The sequence below is a fragment of the Mirounga angustirostris genome, unplaced genomic scaffold, assembly GCF_029215605.1.
Source record: "Mirounga angustirostris isolate CCGP_5_RB_7025 unplaced genomic scaffold, mMirAng1.0.hap1 SCAF_7, whole genome shotgun sequence".
NCBI lineage: Eukaryota > Metazoa > Chordata > Mammalia > Carnivora > Phocidae > Mirounga > Mirounga angustirostris.
Genome location: NW_026991715.1, coordinates 112,371,144 through 112,390,032, shown reverse-complemented (window position 1 = coordinate 112,390,032; position 18,889 = coordinate 112,371,144). Strand labels below are relative to the sequence as shown.

General features: G+C 52.3%; 1 protein-coding gene across 4 annotated transcripts in view; it reads left to right on the top strand.

Moving 5' to 3' along the window:
• The window catches only part of NDST1 (N-deacetylase and N-sulfotransferase 1), a 64,712-nt gene that overhangs the window by 37,662 nt on the left and 8,161 nt on the right, over nucleotides 1-18,889 (top strand). For all 4 annotated transcript variants that reach the window (XM_045902675.3, XM_064596658.1, XM_045902681.3 and 1 more), the window contains exons 3-12: nucleotides 2,664-3,158; nucleotides 6,004-6,091; nucleotides 7,265-7,419; nucleotides 8,102-8,287; nucleotides 10,004-10,132; nucleotides 10,938-11,120; nucleotides 12,057-12,153; nucleotides 13,614-13,737; nucleotides 16,255-16,429; nucleotides 18,454-18,624. In XM_045902675.3, coding sequence (XP_045758631.1) covers nucleotides 2,664-3,158; nucleotides 6,004-6,091; nucleotides 7,265-7,419; nucleotides 8,102-8,287; nucleotides 10,004-10,132; nucleotides 10,938-11,120; nucleotides 12,057-12,153; nucleotides 13,614-13,737; nucleotides 16,255-16,429; nucleotides 18,454-18,624 — 1,803 coding nt within the window. The remainder of the gene's footprint in view (nucleotides 1-2,663; nucleotides 3,159-6,003; nucleotides 6,092-7,264; nucleotides 7,420-8,101; nucleotides 8,288-10,003; nucleotides 10,133-10,937; nucleotides 11,121-12,056; nucleotides 12,154-13,613; nucleotides 13,738-16,254; nucleotides 16,430-18,453; nucleotides 18,625-18,889) is intronic.

Here is an 18,889-nt window from a genome sequence, read left to right as displayed (position 1 = left end):
CTCTTTGACATTGGCCACAGCAACTTATTTCAAGATACATCTCCAAAAGCTAGTGAAACAAAAGCAAAAATGAACTTTTGGGACTTAATCAAGATAAAAAGCTTCTGCACAGCAAAGGAAACAGTCAACAAAACAAAGAGGCAACCCACAGAATGGGAGAAGATATTTGCAAATGACACTATAGATAAAAGGCTGGTATCCAAGATCTATAAAGAACTTCTCAAACTGAACACCCAAAAAAACAAACAATCAAGTCAAAACATGGGCAGAAGATATGAAAAGACACTTCTCTGAAGAAGACATACAAATGGTTAACAGACACATGAAAAAATGTTCATCATCATTAGCCATCAGGGAAATTCAAATCAAAACCACATTGAGATACTACCTTACACCGGGTAGAATGGCAAAAATGGACAGGGAAAGAAACAACAAATGTTGGAGAGGTTGTGGAGAAAGGGGAACCCTCTTGCACTGTTGGTGGGAATGCAAGTTAGTGCAGCCACTTTGGAAAACAGCGTGGAGGTGCCTCAAAAAATTAAAAATAGAGCTACCCTATGACCCAGCAATTGCACTCCTGGGTATTTACCCCAAAGACACAGATATAGTGAAAAGAAGGGCCATATGCACCCAATGTTCATAGCAGCAATGTCCACAATAGCCAAACTGTGGAAAGAGCCGAGATGCCCTTCACCAGATGAATGGATAAAGAAGATGTGGTCCATATATCCAATGGAATATTACTCAGCCATCAGAAAGGATGAATACCCTACTTTTACATCAACATGGATGGGACTGGAGGAGATTATGCAAGTGAAATAAGTCAAGTAGAGAAAGTCAATTATCATATGGTTTCACTTATTTGTGGAACATAAGGAATAGCATGGAGGACATTAGGAGAAGGAAGGGAAAAGGGAGGGGAATTGGAGGGAGAGATGAACCATGAGAGACTATGGACTCTGAGAAACAAACAGAGTTTTAGAGGGGAGGGGGGAGGGGGGATTGGTTACCCCGGTGATGGGTATTAAGGAGGGCACGTACTGCATGGAGCACTGCGTGTTATACGAAAACAATGGATCATGGATCACCATATCAAAAAGTAACGATGTGGGCGCCTGGGTGGCTCAATTGGTTAAGCGACTGCCTTTGGCTCAGGTCATGATCCTGGAGTCCCAGGATTGAGTCCCGCATTGGGCTCCCTGCTCGGCAGGGAGTCTGCTTCTCCCTCTGCCCCTCCCCCCTCTCATGTGCTCTCTCTCATTCTCTCTCTCTCAAATAAATAAATAAAATCTTAAAAAAAAAAAAGTAATGATGTAAGGTGACTAAAATAATAAAATTAAAAAAATAAATAAAAATTAAAAAAAATTAAAATCCAGTTAGCTCATCAAACATGTGTTTTCTCCCTGGGTATCAAGCCTGTTTAGGGCACTGGGGACCCAAAGGTGGAAATGATATAGCTCCTGCCTTCAAGAGGGCTGACTGGTGGGAGAGAGACCCTGAGCTGATAATGCAGAGGCCAAGGTGAAAAGTGCTGTAGATGAGGCTCTAACCTGATTCCAGGGAGGCCAGTGCAAAGAAGAGGGTATTTGCATTGGGTTTTGAAGGATGAACAAGAGTTTGTCAGGCAAAGAAAACAGAATGGAACTGGCACAAGGACAAAGGCCAGTTGTACCATATCCAGAATCAGGTGGCTGGGAAGGGGAGGGATGGTACGAAGGAGCAGGGGCTATGCGTCTAGGGAAGAGGAGAAGGGGTGCTGTGGGTACTGTCTGCCGATCCCAGGGAGCTGGGCTCCTGTGAGGGGGTGGCCTCGGGGTGCTAGGTGCATTTGGGGGGTTGGGGATGCCCAGCAGACACCCACTCTCTGATCTCTTCTACATTGGCATCCACCTAAGATTTCTCCTGAGGAAAGGATGGTGTGGCAAGAGCCAGTTGGGAAAGCCAGGCAGAGGAGCCTGGTGGCCAGGTGTGTGGGCCCCAGGGGCAGATGGTCTGGCTAGTCACTGTGGCTCCTCCTGACCCTGTGTGGCCAAGGGCAGCCTCAGCTTCCCCCCACCCCATGAAGTGGGATAACACAGGAACTCTGTCCTGACGCTGGTATGGGGACTGAATGAGCAACTGTGATGCCGCCGCCCCGTCCCGAGCACTTTACCGGGATGAATACTCATCATCCTCTACCACCCGGTGAGGAACATTTTACAGGAGAGGAAACGGAGGCACAGGGAGGTTACATAACTTGCCCAAGGCCAGGCAGTCTGATGACAGAGTCTGGGCTCGCAGCTGCTAGACTTTTCTCTGTGTGATTTTGGACAAGTTACATAACCTCTCTGGGCCTTAGTTTCCTCATCTGTAAGATGCGAATGATAGTGATGCCTCCGTCGTGGGGTCATTAGGAGGATTAACAGCATCCCTGCGTGCCAAGTGCGTGACCTGGGTTCCTGGCTTTGGTAAGCGCATGGTGCGCGTTTGCTGGTATATTGTTGGGACAGGCGGATCGGGGTCTGCGCAGCTAGGTTAGCACAGGGCCAGGGATGTGTAAGGCCTCTGCGAACCTTAGAGAATACTGTTAACACTACTGTTACCAGTCCCCACCTGAGGTTGAGCGTTCCCTTGGGGCTTCTGGATCTGACAACTCTGCTGCCCTCTCCCCGCCCCGGCTACAGGCCAACGAGAACAGCCTGCTGAGTGCGCAGCTCAAAGGTTTCCCCCTGTTCCTGCACTCAAACCTGGGCCTGAAGGACTGCAGCATCAACCCCAAGTCCCCACTGCTCTACGTGACCCGGCCCAGCGAGGTGGAGAAGGGCGTGCTACCCGGCGAGGACTGGACGGTGTTCCAGTCAAACCACTCCACCTACGAGCCCGTGCTGCTGGCCAAGACGCGCTCCTCGGAGTCCATCCCGCACCTGGGTGCGGATGCCGGCCTGCACGCTGCGCTGCACGCCACCGTGGTCCAGGACCTGGGCCTTCACGACGGCATCCAGCGCGTGCTGTTTGGCAACAACCTCAACTTCTGGCTGCACAAGCTCGTCTTCGTCGACGCCGTGGCCTTCCTCACGGGCAAGCGCCTCTCGCTGCCTCTGGACCGCTACATCCTGGTGGACATCGATGACATCTTTGTGGGCAAGGAGGGCACACGCATGAAGGTGGAGGACGTGAAGGTATGGCCGGGGCGGGGGGGCGGTGCCAGACAGGTTGGGCGAGGCCTCGCCACCTTCGAACCTTGGGGTGCCCCTTCATGACTTCGCTCTCTCTTCGTGCCTCTCTCCGGTGCTGTGCATGTCCCCCTACCTCGGCCAGGTGGCTTGAGTGATTGTTTTACTAGACAAAAGTATCACTGGAGATTATATTGGAGCATTGGATATAGAAGAATTTTGGTGTGTGGAACTCAGAAATATATCTGTGGAGGGAGAGACTCCGTCATTGAAGCCCAGGGATGGGAGCTCTGCAGGGTTACATATCTGCCTTTAATCCAGACGTGATTTTTCACTCTCGGAAATGTTTATGTCAGTACCAGAGCTCCCGCAAAACTTTTAAAGCGAGAATTAGAGCTTGAATCATACACAGGCATATTTTCACTGAGGTCTGTATAAATAGTGGAATGCATGTGTTTATTTCAAAAAGTGTTTACCAAACTAAACTGTATATAACAGCATTTTGCAGACCATGAAATTTTACACACATGCATCACTACTAAAGAGAAGACCATTAAGCAAGCTTTAAAATGCGCTTTTCATCTAGTCTCTATTTTACTCAAAGTTCTTTGCAAAGCAAACGGCATCACTAGTGTAAGTGGGGAAATCAGTGCTGGTTGCCATAAATAGAGGGCAGGCACAACAGTGGATCCAAGGAAAACAAAACCAGGGGATTAAATTCTACAGAGATCTTGCTGCCTGATGACCCCGTTCTCCCTTAGGAGATTAGCAAGCGTTAGAACATATTAGCACCAAATCCAGACTTCGCTTTGATGTTCAGATGGCAAAAGAGACTTCTAAGAGGAGTGCTTTCCTCCCAAATGAGTCCGGTTGTGGGCGCTGTGTTCCCTGTCCTCCTGAAGTTACTGTTGGGGTTGGCCCTGGGGCCTGGGAGGGAGGCCGTGGGGCAGGAGTGAACACTCTACTCTTCCTTACACCGCCAGAGGAGAAGAGCACAGCAGATGGCGCTGGAGGGCGGGCACCGTGTGGGGAGTCCAGACCCATTTGACCCTAAATTGACCGGAACCCGTGGGCAAGTCCCTTCCCACGTCTGAGCCTCAGGGGTGAACTGACAAGAGGGGCGGATGGGAAGTTTACAGGTGCCCCCACCCCCCAGGGGGTGGATTACAGAGGGGCCAGGCTTTGAGCCCCCCCAGCTCCCATCTCATGGGGCAGGGCTGTGTTGCTTGGATCTGCTTTACGCATTGTGTTTGCTCCTGAGATTTCACCTCCTCAAGGGCTGTCCTGTTGAAAGCAAGTGTTAAGATGATTCCTGTTGAGGCTTTCCAGCTCTGAGGCCATAACCTACCTCTGACAAAGCAGATCGCTCTGTTTTCTACTGAGGGCGCTCCTCCGCTCTCTCCTGCTCTAACCTTAGTGTTGGCTGCCTGTCCAGGTGAGTCCCTGAGACTGGTTCAGGGTTGATCCCGCAGGGAGACCAGGCTACCAGGCTCACCGTGTCCCCTCATGAGCCCTGAGGTTGCCCTGCTTGCTTCTTATTTTCCCCACTTCTACAGCGAGAGGGATGAGAGCAGTTCGGGGCTGTTTCTGTCGAAGAACAGTAATAGCGACACCCTCTTCCGCGCACTCAGCTCCGTGCACACTGCCCAGTGCTTCGCCGGGCAGGGTCCCCCTGGCCTTAAACACCCTTGTGAGTCTGAAGGGGCAGGGGTTTTCTCCCTCCCCGTCCCTTCATCCCGAGCACAGGCTACAGCTGAGCCCTTCTGAGACACGAATGTCGCCTCGTTCACTCGGACAGTGCCAGCTGTCGGACGGCAGCTGCTTATTCAGGGCGTGGCAAATCCAGCCTCTGCGCTTAGCCCTTTCTGCGTATGGCCTCGGCGGATCCTCGTAGCAGCCCCATGAGGCGGCTGTCATCGTAAGTCCCATTTCACAGAGGAGGCCACTGAGGCTCAGAGAGGTGACGTAACTTGCCCAAGGCCACACAGCTATAGAGCAAGCGTGTCTGTCAGGTAGTGCCTGGCCTGGTGAGATGCTGGGGGTGGCCCCAGGAGGGCCAGGACTGTCTGTTTGCAAAGTGGTCTGACAGCAGGCTCCTGCAGGTGTCTTAGCAGCCCTCTGTGCTGAGTGCGGGCGGTGTGTGGGGCAGGGGGACCTTTTGGGATCCTGACTCCAGAGCACAAGCGTGTGTTTGTTCTGCAAGCGTTAGCCTCCCTTTGTTGGCTTGCCCAGCATGGGGTGTGCCATGCACGGGGACATCGCATGGCTGGGGACGCAGTACGTCTTTGGAAAAATCATGATCCTGTGACATCAGCCTTGCACTCAGCGGGAGAGGCCCTCCACATTTGACAGACAAAGATCCGAGGCTCACAGTGGCAGTGACCACAGACACAGCCCTGCCACCATTTTACATTGCTTACCAAAATGTCGGGCACTTTGACATGCAGGGTCTCATTCAGTCATCCCAGGAGAAATTATTATCTCCATCTCACACTTGGGGACCCTGAGGCCTAGGGCAGTCACAAAGCTTTCTCGAGGGCACATAGCAGAGCCGGGCTGACATCAGGTCTTCTCTGGCCAGAGGCCCAGGGCAGGTGGCAGCTCAGGGCTGGCTTCGTGGGTGTGGGACCCTGTGCTCAGAAGGGGCCTGTACAAGGTTAGTGCTCTGCCATGGCCTTCTTGATATTTTAAATAATTTTGGAGCAAGGGTCCCACATTTTCATTTTTTGCTGGGCCCTACAAGCTTTGCAGCTGGTCCTGCAACAGTATGATCTTTCTGGGCCCTCAGTGGGAAGAACAGGGAGTTCCCAGCTTCCCCCTCACCCGCTTCTTCCTCCTCTGCCTATCCTAGGCCCTGTTTGATACGCAAAATGAACTACGCACACACATCCCAAACTTCACCTTCAACCTGGGCTACTCAGGGAAATTCTTCCACACAGGTAAGTGGGCTTGGCTCTGCCCCCACGAGCAACTTCCAGGGGCCCTCGGCATCTGGATCCGTGGAGAGCTGTGCCACGGGGGCAGCAGGTGGGCTGATGGGCCCACAGTAGGGCCACATTTCACCCGGGTGGCCTCCCCGCTGATCCAGCAGCCCACAGAGCAGTCAGCCCCAGGCGGAGGGCATTTGGGGGCAGCAATAAGACGACAACATCCCTCACTCATCCCTCCCTGTCCTTCAGGCTGTGCTGTCTTTGGGGACATCCTCTCCCTCTTGTCTCCCCCTCTCCTCTATCTTTTAAAATTATTTGTCCTATGTCTGCTTAAAAAAGTAATTGGTTGAATCTTAAGAACATCATAGAAATATATAGCATAGAAAGTGAGAATGCTCTCCAATTGTTCCTGCCCCGGAGATGGCCATTGCCATTTCATTTTCAAGTCTTAAGGGTCGAGGTTGAGGGTGTAGGTTGCATGGTTCATGCCTTCCCTCCTCTTTTGGGCTCTCCCAAGTTCCTCAAATGCTGCCCTTCTGGACCAAGCAAGAGGGAAAGACCCCTGAGCCATCATCCGTAGTCAAGGTTCCCTGTAGGTGCCTTCTGCTTGGGCTACAGTGTGGAGAGCCTCTCTTGAATTCTAGGAAAAACCCTAATACTCTGCAATTCTGGGGGGAAAGTCTGCAGCATGGTCCCAAAGCCAAATAGGAGCAATACTGGGCCGTCTGAATGCATTTTTCATATTCTCGGCCCTCAGCATTTCAGGGGTAGTTTGAGTCATAGTGTGAGACAGGAGAAGACATCCTGTATATATACCAAGAGCTTCTCAGATCATTAAGTAAAAGACAAATGACAAATGGTCCAATACGCAAACAGGAAACAGATCAGAGCAGGCCTGTCAGAGCTGGGAGAAACCCTTGGGACCGTGGATTGCACACATGGGGCCCAAGGGCCCAGAGAGGAGAAGGACTTGGCCAAAGTCACTGCTTGAGTGAAGGCCCCACTCTGGACTAGAAGGCAGGGCCCTGGCCCGGGGCACTGTCTGCTCCCACCCGGTGGCTCTGGTGACTCTCCGAGCAGCTCCTGGGTGGGCTGTGGCTGCGCGCTCCCACCCCCGGGCACCAGCCCCCGTTGGAGAGCCTCATCGTGGCTGGGCTGAGCGGGCCTGCACTCTGGCTGCAGGTACTGATGCTGAGGACGCTGGGGATGATCTCCTGCTGTCGTACGTGAAGGAGTTCTGGTGGTTCCCCCACATGTGGAGCCACATGCAGCCCCACCTTTTCCACAACCAGTCGGTGTTGGCCGAGCAGATGGCTCTGAACAAGAAGTTCGCTGTCGTGAGTAAGATTCCCTACAGGGCGGAGCTGGGGGGCCGGGGGCTGGGCGGGTCCGGCCTGCTGGCCTCTCACTGCTGTTTTGCAGTTCTGACAGCATTTTATTAGTATCTTTATAGCCACTGTCTCTCTGAAGGCTCGCAAAGACTCCAGGAGGTGGTTATCGATACTCTCCCTTTTAGATAAGACACCGAAGCGCAGGGAGCCCACGGCAGCTAGGAGGAGGTCCAGCCAGGACTTAAATCCAGGCCAGTTTATTTCCTGAGCCCAAGCTCTATCTTCAGGTCGGAGTGGGAGGCTCAGGAAAGCTGGAGCTGGTACTTGGGGAAGAGGGGATGAGGCCCAGGTACGGGCTCAGCCTGGGCCCACCAGCCAATCAGAGGCCGAGACAGGCAGGAAGAGCCCCTGTCCTTGCTCCTCACTCCAGGGTGCAGGAGGGCATGAACTCCGGGCTGAGAGTTAGGAGTCCCCCAGCTTGGTCAGTCCCGCACTCCAAGACTCGAGACTTGGGGCCCATCCCTTTCCCTCCCTGGGCCTCAGCTTTCCCATTTGTACCATGAGGGCGTGGACCCACTGCCCTGCTATTCTAGCCTCTTGATTTCTCTCTCCCGTTCTACAAAGGGGAAATGAGACCTCGTGGGGAAGGAACCCCGTGCTCACCCAGGCCTGGTCCTCTTCTCCCCAGGAGCACGGCATCCCCACAGACATGGGCTACGCCGTGGCCCCCCACCACTCGGGTGTGTATCCCGTGCATGTGCAGCTGTACGAGGCCTGGAAGCAGGTGTGGAGCATCCGCGTGACCAGCACGGAGGAGTACCCCCACCTGAAGCCAGCCCGCTACCGCCGCGGCTTTATCCACAACGGCATCATGGTGAGCGGGCCCCACAGCCTGTGAGGTGGATATGCACACACCGTGTGGGGAAGCGTGGCTTGCGTGCTCGGGCCAGGGGCTGCAGGCCAGGCTCTGCTGCCCCCCTCTGGCATCCAGCCTCTCCATCCCAGGGAAGGTAGGCTGCTGGTCCGGCCCTTTCCGGAGCTCCTTTCTAGCGTTCGTGATGGGATCAGGGGCTGAACATTTTTTTTAAAGGGGCCTCTGGTGAGGACTGGGAAGGTGAGGCCTCTGTCTCATTCATTTGCTTATTGAAACATTTTTAATGAGCTTCTACAGTGTGTCTGCCCCTGTTCTAGGCACTGGGGACAGAAGTATACAGAACCAACGAGGGTCCTTGCCCTTGTAGACCTGACATTCTAGTGGCAGGAGACGTGTGCTCACAAATGTGTGACATACGTAACATATGGCCAGATGGTGTGGTGATGGGGCCGTGGAGAAGAGTCAAGCAAGGAAGGGAGATTGGGAGTGCCAGAGGAGAGGAGAAGCTATTTTAAATAAGGTGATTAAGAAGGGCCTTCCTAGGAAAGAGCCATGCTGCTATATGAGGAAAAGCTTTAAAGCAGCAGAGAAAGCAAGTGCAAAGGCCCTGTGGTAGGCAGACTTCGTGCTAGGTGTGTTTGAGGACCAACTAGGAGGCCAGTCTGGCTGGAGGGGAGCAAGTGAGGGGGACATGAGGTCAGGGGGTGATGGGCCAGATCATGTGGGCCACAGAAAGCCACTGGATGGATGTTAGCTTTTCTCTGAGATGGGAAGTTTTTGCATGGAGTGCTGTTAGGATCAGACTCATATTTTTAAAAAGATTTCTCTTGTTCTGGCTGCTGTGAGTTGCAGAGACTGCTGGGGACAAAGGGGGAGGCAGGGAGACCAGTTGGGAGCCCACTTCAATATTCCAGATGAGAGAGTGGTGGTTCCATCAGGGTGCAATTTTTGGGATATGATCAGATTCTGGACTTACTTAGAAGGTCAAGCCAACAGGATCAACTAGTGATTGGAGGGTAGTGTGTGGGGGAGAGAGATGAGTCAGGATGACTCCCGGGTTTTTGGCCTGAGCCACTGGAAGGATAAATTGTTGACAGTCCAGATGGGGCATGTGTGGGAAGGCCAGATTTATGCTTTCATCTGTCCATCCAACCATCCATCCATCCATCCATCCTTCCCTCCTTTCTCCTTCCCTCCCTCCCTCCACTGGCCTCCTCTATACCAGGCATTCATATTCTCTCTGGGGATGAGGTGGTAACCAGAAAAGCAAGTTCCCTGCTCTCTTGGAGTGCAGTTTTATGAAAGGAGACCGAGAATCAACAGTTAAACCAGCAGGTGACTGGGAGAACTCCCAGGCAGGTTCTAACACTGTGAGGGGGTTGCGAGGGTGACTTGGAGGACTGCTTTGCAGAAGGTCAGGGACCTTTGCTGGGCAAACATTCTCACTTGCCTATCTCTGTTGCTTTGGGGCCTGCTCATTTTGTTACAGGCAATAGCGGTAAAGTTTGTGAAATGGCAAGGGCCCGTGGGCTCACTTGAGGGAATGTCTCAGGCTGCAGAAGGTCACAAGGGGAGAAGACCCCCAAGAGTGGGGGCGGTGTAGTCCCACAAGAGGCTGCCCTTCTGAGGAGACACCCTGGCTGTTCTCCTGAGGGAGGGTCTTCTACCGCCGTCCGTGCCTGGAGATGCCATAGCTCTCCCCTGCCCCATCCCCAGGTCCTCCCGCGGCAGACCTGCGGCCTCTTCACGCACACCATCTTCTACAATGAGTACCCTGGTGGCTCCAGCGAGCTGGACAAGATCATCAATGGCGGCGAGCTCTTCCTCACTGTGCTCCTCAATCCTGTGAGTGCTCATAGCCCTGGGCTGGGGCAGAGGGGCCGCTGCCGGACAGCCTGTCGGCGGCCAGGGCTGGCTTTCCTGGTCCTGGGGAGGAGGGGGCGGCCGCCGGCATGAGGGCCGGGAGCGGGGCAACCCGCTGTGCCCCCCTGGCTCTGGCCCTGCTCTGCTCTGTGACCTTGCGAAAAGAATCCGAGCTGTCTTTCCTTTTTCCTTTCAGAATCTTGTACTTCAGTGCAATGGTGTGAGCATTTTGGTCTGTGTTCTCTTTCCAGTCTTTGGGTGTGTGTGTAGATATATGGATGTTATGTACTAACATACAGAGTAAATCATTAATCTATAAGCTATATATGTCTATATACATATATTTTGAAATACATATATTTTCAACTATTCATCTGAGCTTTCTGGCCCTCTCTTTCCTTATCTGTAAAATGGCAATTATCACCATGCTTTAATACCATTAAGTAGATATCCAGTGGTGGTGGTATTCAGCTTTATGGGACAATCGAGCCCTCCTTGTCTTCCATGAACACCCCACCAAGAAAATACAGAACACCCAAACGACTGTGCAGTAGGTCAGCCTCCCATTTCAGGGTTGTGATAGTTGGTGGTCAGTCAGACGTGGCTTCACCTGACTGTGCCTAGGCCAAGTCACACAGCAAGTTTGCTGACGGCCCCAGTGAACATTGGACGGGTCATAGAGTGACTCTGCAAAGCTGCGACAAGACCAGAAGGGTCCAAAGCGGGGTGGAGGGTGAGGGCTCAGATGCTGACCGGCCCCACCCCCCGCCTCCCTCCCCTGGAGCAGATTAGCATCTTCATGACGCACCTGTCCAACTATGGGAACGACCGCCTGGGCCTGTACACCTTCAAGCACCTGGCGCGCTTCCTGCATTCCTGGACCAACCTGCGGCTGCAGACGCTGCCCCCCGTGCAGCTGGCCCAGAAGTACTTCCAGATCTTCTCCGAGGAGAAGGACCCGCTCTGGCAGGTGGGTGGGTGGGTGCCGTGGTGCAGACATGGGATGTCCCAGACACACGGCGGATGTGGGCTTGGCCCTCACACCCTCATTGTCCCTCTTGAGTGCAAACCAGCACGGGCACACTCGCTTGTCGCACGCGCATGTATGTACACACCGCCCACGCAGATGTGCACGCATGCACGCTCACACACACCTTCCGAAAAAGCATTACAAGACTGTAAGTGAGCAGAGTGTAGGTCAAGTGCAGATCCATGCAACTGCCTGGCCTGGTTGGACTCTTAGTCCTTTATACCCCTTCTCATGCTAGAAGGCTCTGTACCACCGGAGAGGGGACTGATGGGAGGTCTTGGGGGGCAGTTCTTGGGGAAGTCTTCCCCTGGGGGCTGTCAAAATCTGGAAACAGAAGCTAAGCTGGAATGGAAGCAGTCTCATAGTTCAGACCAGGGGTCCACAAGCCCCAGCTCATGGGCCAAATCTGGCCTGCAGTCTGTTTTTGTAAATAAAGTTTTACTGAAACCCATCCACACTCACTCTTGTATGTACTGTTTAGGGCTGCTTTCATGCTACGACAACAGAGTTGAGTAGTTGTGACAGAGACCAGGTAGTACTCCAGCCTAAAACAGTCACTGAGCACTTACCGAAGATTTACTAACCTCTCCAGAGAAAGCTTGCTGGCCCCTGGTTCCGACACAGCTCATCCAGTTAATTCAACAAGTGCTCGTGAGCTGCTATTGAGTGCCAAGCCCTGGGCTGAGTGTTTTGCTAGGACTAATTGCAAGTGGTCGCTGCCTGCTAGCAGCTCGGTGTCCTGAGGTGGGGATGTGACAAGGACACACGTAGTTACTGTACCTGGCAGGGCTGTAAGAGCTGCATATCCATGTGCAATGAGAGTCTGTTCATTGGGTTTTGGGCCACCCCCTAACATTCCTTCCACTGTTGTTTTAGGACCCGTGTGAGGACAAACGCCACAAAGACATCTGGTCCAAGGAGAAGACGTGTGACCGCTTCCCAAAGCTCCTCATCATTGGCCCCCAGAAAACAGGCAGGTCTTTCCACTCTTGGCCAGCATCCCCCACTGCCACGGAATTCGGTGTCTCAGCCATGGAATTCTGGGGACCACCTTGCCCTGGCTCCACTCCCCAGTAATCTGCCCCCCTCTTTCCCAGGAAGTGAGAGTGAAGTTGGGATGAACTGCCTATCAGTATGGAAGTGGGGAGGGGGTGGAGGGTGGGTGTAGAATTTTCCTATCTGTCCTGAACCACACCTCAGGGAGCTCTTTTTCTGGGGGTCTCTGAGTCTAAGGCAGAGAAGCCCAGATCAGCTATTCTGCACATTTGAGCAGTGCCAGGTAAAACGGGTTCAGTGCAAAGGGGACTGCAATCAATGAGTCATGTTTGCCAGGGGTACAAGAGGGAGGAGCGGTGATAAGCTTGCTAAGTGTTTGCCATCCACACACACTGTGAACCACGAACGGCTATGCACATTTTACAGATAAAAAACTTGAGGCTCAGAGAAGTGAAGTGACCTCCCCTGACACATTCAGTTAGGAAATGACAGGTCTAGGTCTTGAACCCTTATCTCTCTGACCCCCAAAGCTTATATTATACTCTTCAGGAAACTAAACTCTATAGTCTCCTTCTCTTCCAAGACGTCTCATTATAGCATACAAACCATAAACTCACACACAGGAAAGGAATGAACTCTCTAAAGGAGGGGCTAGGTCCTGTACTGTCAAGTAGGACAGAGTGTGAGTGGGGGAGGGTGACCAGAAGGAGAAGGCATTTGAGCCAAATCTCTTTTTATTTATTTATTTATTAATTATTATTTTTTTAAAAGATTTTATTTATTTATTTGAGAGGGAGAGAATGAGAGACAGAGAGCACGAGAGGGAAGAGGGCAGAGGGAGAAGCAGACCCCCTGCTGAGCAGGGAGCCCGATGTGGGACTCGATCCCGGGACTCCGGGATCATGACCTGAGCCGAAGGCAGTCGCTTAACCAACTGAGCCACCCAGGCGCCCTTGAGCCAAATCTCTTAGCCCTTCGTGAATTTCACATCAATAGACTGCAGGGTCTGGAGCTCCCTTTTCTTTGAGTTCCTCCCATGTGTCAGAGGACAGAGGCCCAGACCTGGAAACCATCTAGTTCTGGGATTATGAGAAGACACCAGTGAACTGGGCATGGCCTGCTAGAGTACAGTACATGGGTGGGAAGGATTCCGAGGCCAAGTTCTTGTTTTGTATTTAGGATGCCATGATAGGTTAGTGATGTCTACAGTGGATGCAGGAATTGGGGTGCCCACACGCATGCCCTGTATTTGCTGTCCTGGCCTTCATAAAATTCTTTGGATTGCACAGATACAGAAACTAAGCCCCAGAGAAGGCAAGGGACTTGCCCAGGATCTCCCAGTGAGTCATGGAGAGCTGGAGTCAGAACCCAGAATCCCAGACTCCATGTTTGTGTTCGGGGCTGGGCCCTGGTCTCAGCTACCTTCCATCCCTGCAGGCACCACGGCCCTCTACCTGTTCCTGGGCATGCACCCGGACCTCAGCAGCAACTACCCCAGCTCAGAGACCTTTGAGGAGATCCAGTTCTTTAATGGCCACAACTATCACAAAGGCATCGACTGGTGAGTGGCCCTTTCTGTCCAGAGCTGGATGGGAGCTTGCTCTCATGGAGTCTGCCCCAGAGGAGGTCTGCTCTGCTCACAGTAGGAAGCAGCTGGCCCTTGCTCACACACAGCTGAAGTTCCTGTAAACAGAGACAAAGCTCAGTGACCCTTGCATCATGATGTTGGAGCCTTATCACAGGCGGGACACTTGAAGAGGAAGCCCTTTGCCCCTTTTCGTCACCACCTGGGGTCAGAGACTGCTAGAAGTGGGAGCCAGCACCGCCCTTGCTTGCAGGAAAACCACCTGAGTCTCAGAGGAGCACAGGGACTTGCCCAAGGTCCCAAGAATTGGGGACAGAGCAGGGGCTAAACTCCAAGTGTTCTGACCCCGAGAGCTGCTGAACTTTGCTTGCCTGATTGTGGAGCAGGAGGTGTTCTTGCGAGCCCTTCAGAGGCGGCTTGCTGGCCTTTGGGGACTTGCCTGGGGAGGTGGTGGAAATTGCAGCTTCTCTCCAGAACCTGTCACCAGACGTTAAGGCGGTGGCAGGGGGAGTGGGGTGGCCTTCGTGGGGATAGTTTTTTTTTTTTTTTAAAGATTTTTATTTATTTATTTGAGAGAGAGAATGAGAGACAGAGAGCATGAGAGGGAGGAGGGTCAGAGGGAGAAGCAGACCCCCCGCCAAGCAGGGAGCCCGATGTGGGACTCGATCCCAGGACTCCAGGATCATGACCTGAGCCGAAGGCAGTCGCTTAACCAACTGAGCCACCCAGGCGCCCCGTGGGGATAGTTTTATGCTCCAATTATGTCAATTGGCATCTTTCTCTACTATTTGCCTTTTCTTTCCCTATACATGTATTACTCTTGTTTATTATTTTCATGTCAGTGGTTTACCTGGGTGGAGAGATTATGGCCAGTCTTCTGTTTATTTGTTTTCTTTCCGTACTTTTTTTCTTTCTCTTTTGTCTGTCTATTGTCTGCCTACCCCTCGCTGCCCACCTGTCTCTATCTCTAATATGTGTACTATCTCTTGTCTAAAACTCACTGTAGCCAGATGTGTCACTGGAAGTCACCTTCTCTCAGGTTTTAGGGAGGTAATATGGTGCGACACCATACATTTAACAATACTTCCAGCAGGGCCTGGGGCAGCACCCCATCAGCAAGTACCCCAGTAGCAAATACATGCGTTAATATGTCTCTAGCAAAGTCTGTGAATATTTACACTAAGATTAATAAGTCGGGTTTTGCTGCCAAATGGCTTTGCTATAAACTTGAGGGGAAAAGCTTCTATTTTCAGAGCTTTCTCCATTTAGGTGTTAGAAACAATGGCCTGTGGGTGTATAGATACTATTTCACAAAGAAAATTCAGAAATACACTTGAAACTAATATAACACTGTATGTTGACTAACTAGAATTTAAAATCTAATAAATAAGAAAAAAATGAATAAAATTCAGAAATAGGAGAGAGCTAGCAATTCCTCAGCCCCATTCCCAAGATTTTGATTTTGTAGGTAGGTGTAGGGTGGGGTGAGGAATCTCAGAAGCCCCACCTCCCTGGAGTAACCCTGTCTCCCAGGATATAGTAGAGATCCTACACCCTCACCTAAGGTGGGCCTATGGGCTTTGATTCCCATGAGCCCCTGAAGTTGTACCTCTATTTTTTTTTTTAAAGATTTTATTTATTTATTCATGAGAGACAGAGAGAGAGACAGAGGCAGAGGGAGAAGCAGGCTCCCTGCGGAGCAGGGAGCCCGATGCGGGACTCGATTCCAGGACCCTGGGATCATGACCTGAGCCGAAGGCAGACGCTTAACTGACTGAGCCACCCAGGCGTCCCTGTACCTCTATTTTGTATGAGTAGGTGCCTGTGGGAGGCTCTGGAGCGTTCATTTAGCTTCCTGAGGTGTCCTCCATCCAGAGCTGGTCCCAGAGGGCTGGCATGGACGTCCCTCTGGGTGGAACATGGGAGGTTCCTCTGGAAAGCCATCAACTGACCCATGTGAAACCTGGGAGGGGTGTGGCTGGCAGGCAGTGACACACTCCCCCTCTCTTTGTCTCCTGGTCCATGGTGACATCCTAGAAAGTGCCATCCTAGGCCAGGAAAGAAACCCTGTACTTGGGAGGCAGGAGAGGGCGTCCCTCGGGTCCATGCTGTTTCTTCCCGGGTCGAAGGTGTCCCAGTTCTCCTCCTAGAGGCAGTGAGTTAAGGCCCTGTCACTTTAACTGGGAACATCTTATTTAGGGTTCAAAGACACACACCCCCATCCCATGCCTTATAACCCATATCACTTCCATAAGTCTTCCTATCCTCCTGACTCCAAGGTCCCCCCTGAAAAGGAATGATTCAACAAAGGGAGACTGCCTGGTGGCCATCCATCCATCTAGAATCCTTGCCAGAAGCAGGTCCTTGGGATCAGTGTGCCTGCTTGCTTTCTGAAGTTCTACCCCCAGTGACCCTCACCCTCTCACGCTGCATTCCTCAGGACCCCTTCTCATGAGTCTTGCCTGTGAGCTCTTCTCTCTGGGCTTCCTGCAGGTACATGGAGTTCTTCCCTATCCCCTCCAACACCACCTCTGACTTTTACTTTGAGAAAAGCGCCAACTACTTTGATTCGGAAGTGGCACCCCGGCGGGCAGCTGCTCTGTTACCCAAGGCCAAGGTCCTGACCATCCTCATCAACCCAGCGGACCGGGCCTATTCCTGGTACCAGGTGAGCCACGGCTGGGGTGGAGCCCTGGGTAGGGGCATGGGGCTCTGTCCATCACTCAGCTACTCATACGTTCATTCGACAGATATTTACTAAGCACCTACTATGTGCCGGCCCTAAGCTAGGCTTCTGGAATGCGGTGGTGGGTAAGAATAGAGTCTCAGCTCCACAGGGCTTCTAGCTTATTGGAGGAGACAGGCAGAAATCGACATTGCATCCCAGCCAACAATTACCTGCCCACCCTGCTAGCTTCACTGGGGGTCCCGCCTCTGATTCTGACACCAACAAGAGGTGGAAGGTGGTTCCACCTGGATGAAAGGGAGATTTGGTGAACAGTGATCATACTAATTGGTCTCCTCGCTGGACACTGGGTGGGGTGGGGGGTGGGTATTCAGAGAAGGATAAGATACAAAACTCCGCATTCATAGTAGAGGGTGCAAACACCTGATCAGGTAAAGAAGTTACCTGACTGTCGTCTATGGTAGAGAAGGTATGACTCCTAATCCCCACTCGACTATGTAAGAACTAGAACTTTCTTTAACTTCAGTGGCCTGACTTAATTTCTTCTGAGCACTAGGCTTACAGAACAGCCTAGACTCAGGCCTTTTGGGAGGTTTCCTCCCCTGCCTCCCAGTCTTCCTGGGATTCAGATCCAGTGCCAGGGTATGGGGGGTAGCTTGTCCACTAGCTGGTCTAGGAAGACCTCCTCGGGTCTGGCCACTTTCAGCAGCTCCCTGCCACCCTCTGAGCCTGTCACTTCCTCTCTGGGGCCTCACTGCCTCTGCAATGCCGGGGGGGCTGCTGGGTAAAGACCCTACTTGCTCTCTGATCCTCACAGACTGCCCCTTCTCTCCCTGCCCACCCTGAGCTGTGTGTGAGCCTCAGTGCGGATGTGGAGGCTCAAGAGAGTGTGACCCCTGGCGGGCAGGTTCCTGGTGTCTGGATGCTGATGGCCCATGGCATTGTTCTAGGTGGTTCAAACATGGCATTTCCCCCTTTCTGATTCTTTTCCTGTCCTGTCTTAGTCTGCTCGAGGAGCTGTAACACAGTATTCATGGACTGGGGCTTAAACAACAGGAGTTTATTTCTTATAGTGCTGGAGGCTAGAAGTACAGGATCAAGATGCCAACAGATTTGGTTCCTGATGAGATCACTCTTCCTGGCTTTTAAACAGTCACCTTCTCACTGTGTCCTCACAAAGCAGAGAGGAAGAGAGTGAGCGAGAGCGGGAGCACCCACTCTCTCTGGTGTCATTTCTTATAAGGGCACTAACCTCATCATGGTGGCCCCACCCTCCTGACCTCATCTTTTGTAATTGTGACCCCACAATTACCTCCCCAAGGCCCCACCTCCAAATACCATCATATTGTGGGTTAGGACTTCAACATAGGAATTTTGGGGAGGGGACACAAACACTCAGCCCATAACACCTGATTTCTATAAAGGACAAATTCTCAGTTTAGTGTAAATGGCTCTTAAGTCCTTTCTAACATTGCTAAGCTCTGTTTTCAACAAAGAGAGTGCAAGCTTTGGGCTCAGGGCCTATAGCCAGACATTGTATCTGGCTGGCATTTGAGAACATTGCTTTGTTTTTATTGCATTTATGAATGATTACCTTTTGTATGTGACAACTGACTCAGGTCTTCTGCTTACGGAGGCAATAGTGAGTTTTATTTTGAAATAGTTTTATGTGAATAAGAAAGACGAGTCAATGTAAATCAAAGTGTGTGGACCTCGGCACATACAGGTGGCTTGTGGATATGGGAGACATCGGAGAGATGACAGGCAGATGACCAACATTTGGAAACTCTGATCTAGTCTCACTCCTGTCTTGCAAAGATGGAAAAACTAGGGCTCTGAGAGGCCATGACTCCCCAAAGTCAAAGAGCAGTGGGAGGCAGAGCCGGGACTTGAACCCAGGGCTGCTGGTCGCAGCCAGGGTCTTCGGGCCACTTCACAGCTGCTGAAGAGAGCCTCTTCCTTTGTGCCCCCCATGGGGCGCACTGACCCTCTCCCCTTGCCTGCAGCACCAGCGAGCCCATGATGACCCAGTGGCCCTGAAGTACACCTTCCACGAGGTGATCACGGCTGGGCCCGACGTGTCCTTGAAGCTGCGGGCCCTTCAGAACCGCTGCCTGGTCCCCGGCTGGTACGCCACCCACATTGAGCGCTGGCTCAGCGCCTTTCACGCCAACCAGGTAGCTGCCGGTCCCTGGCCCTTGGGAGGGCACTCACAGTTCTGGCTTGGGGCAGCTAGCAGAGAGCCTTGAATCTCTTTCGTCAGCCGTGGGGCCCGAAAGGTCCTCATTGGCGAGCTAGACCTTTGGGGGCTTCGAAAGTTTCATTCTTGTTTATCCCAAGGCTGATGTGTGAAAATTCCCTAAGCCCTTGTCCTGTCATCAGGCTCTGTGTCCCTAAGGGGATCCCAAAAGTCCTGGGGTAGCCTATCTTCCTGGGAGGGGT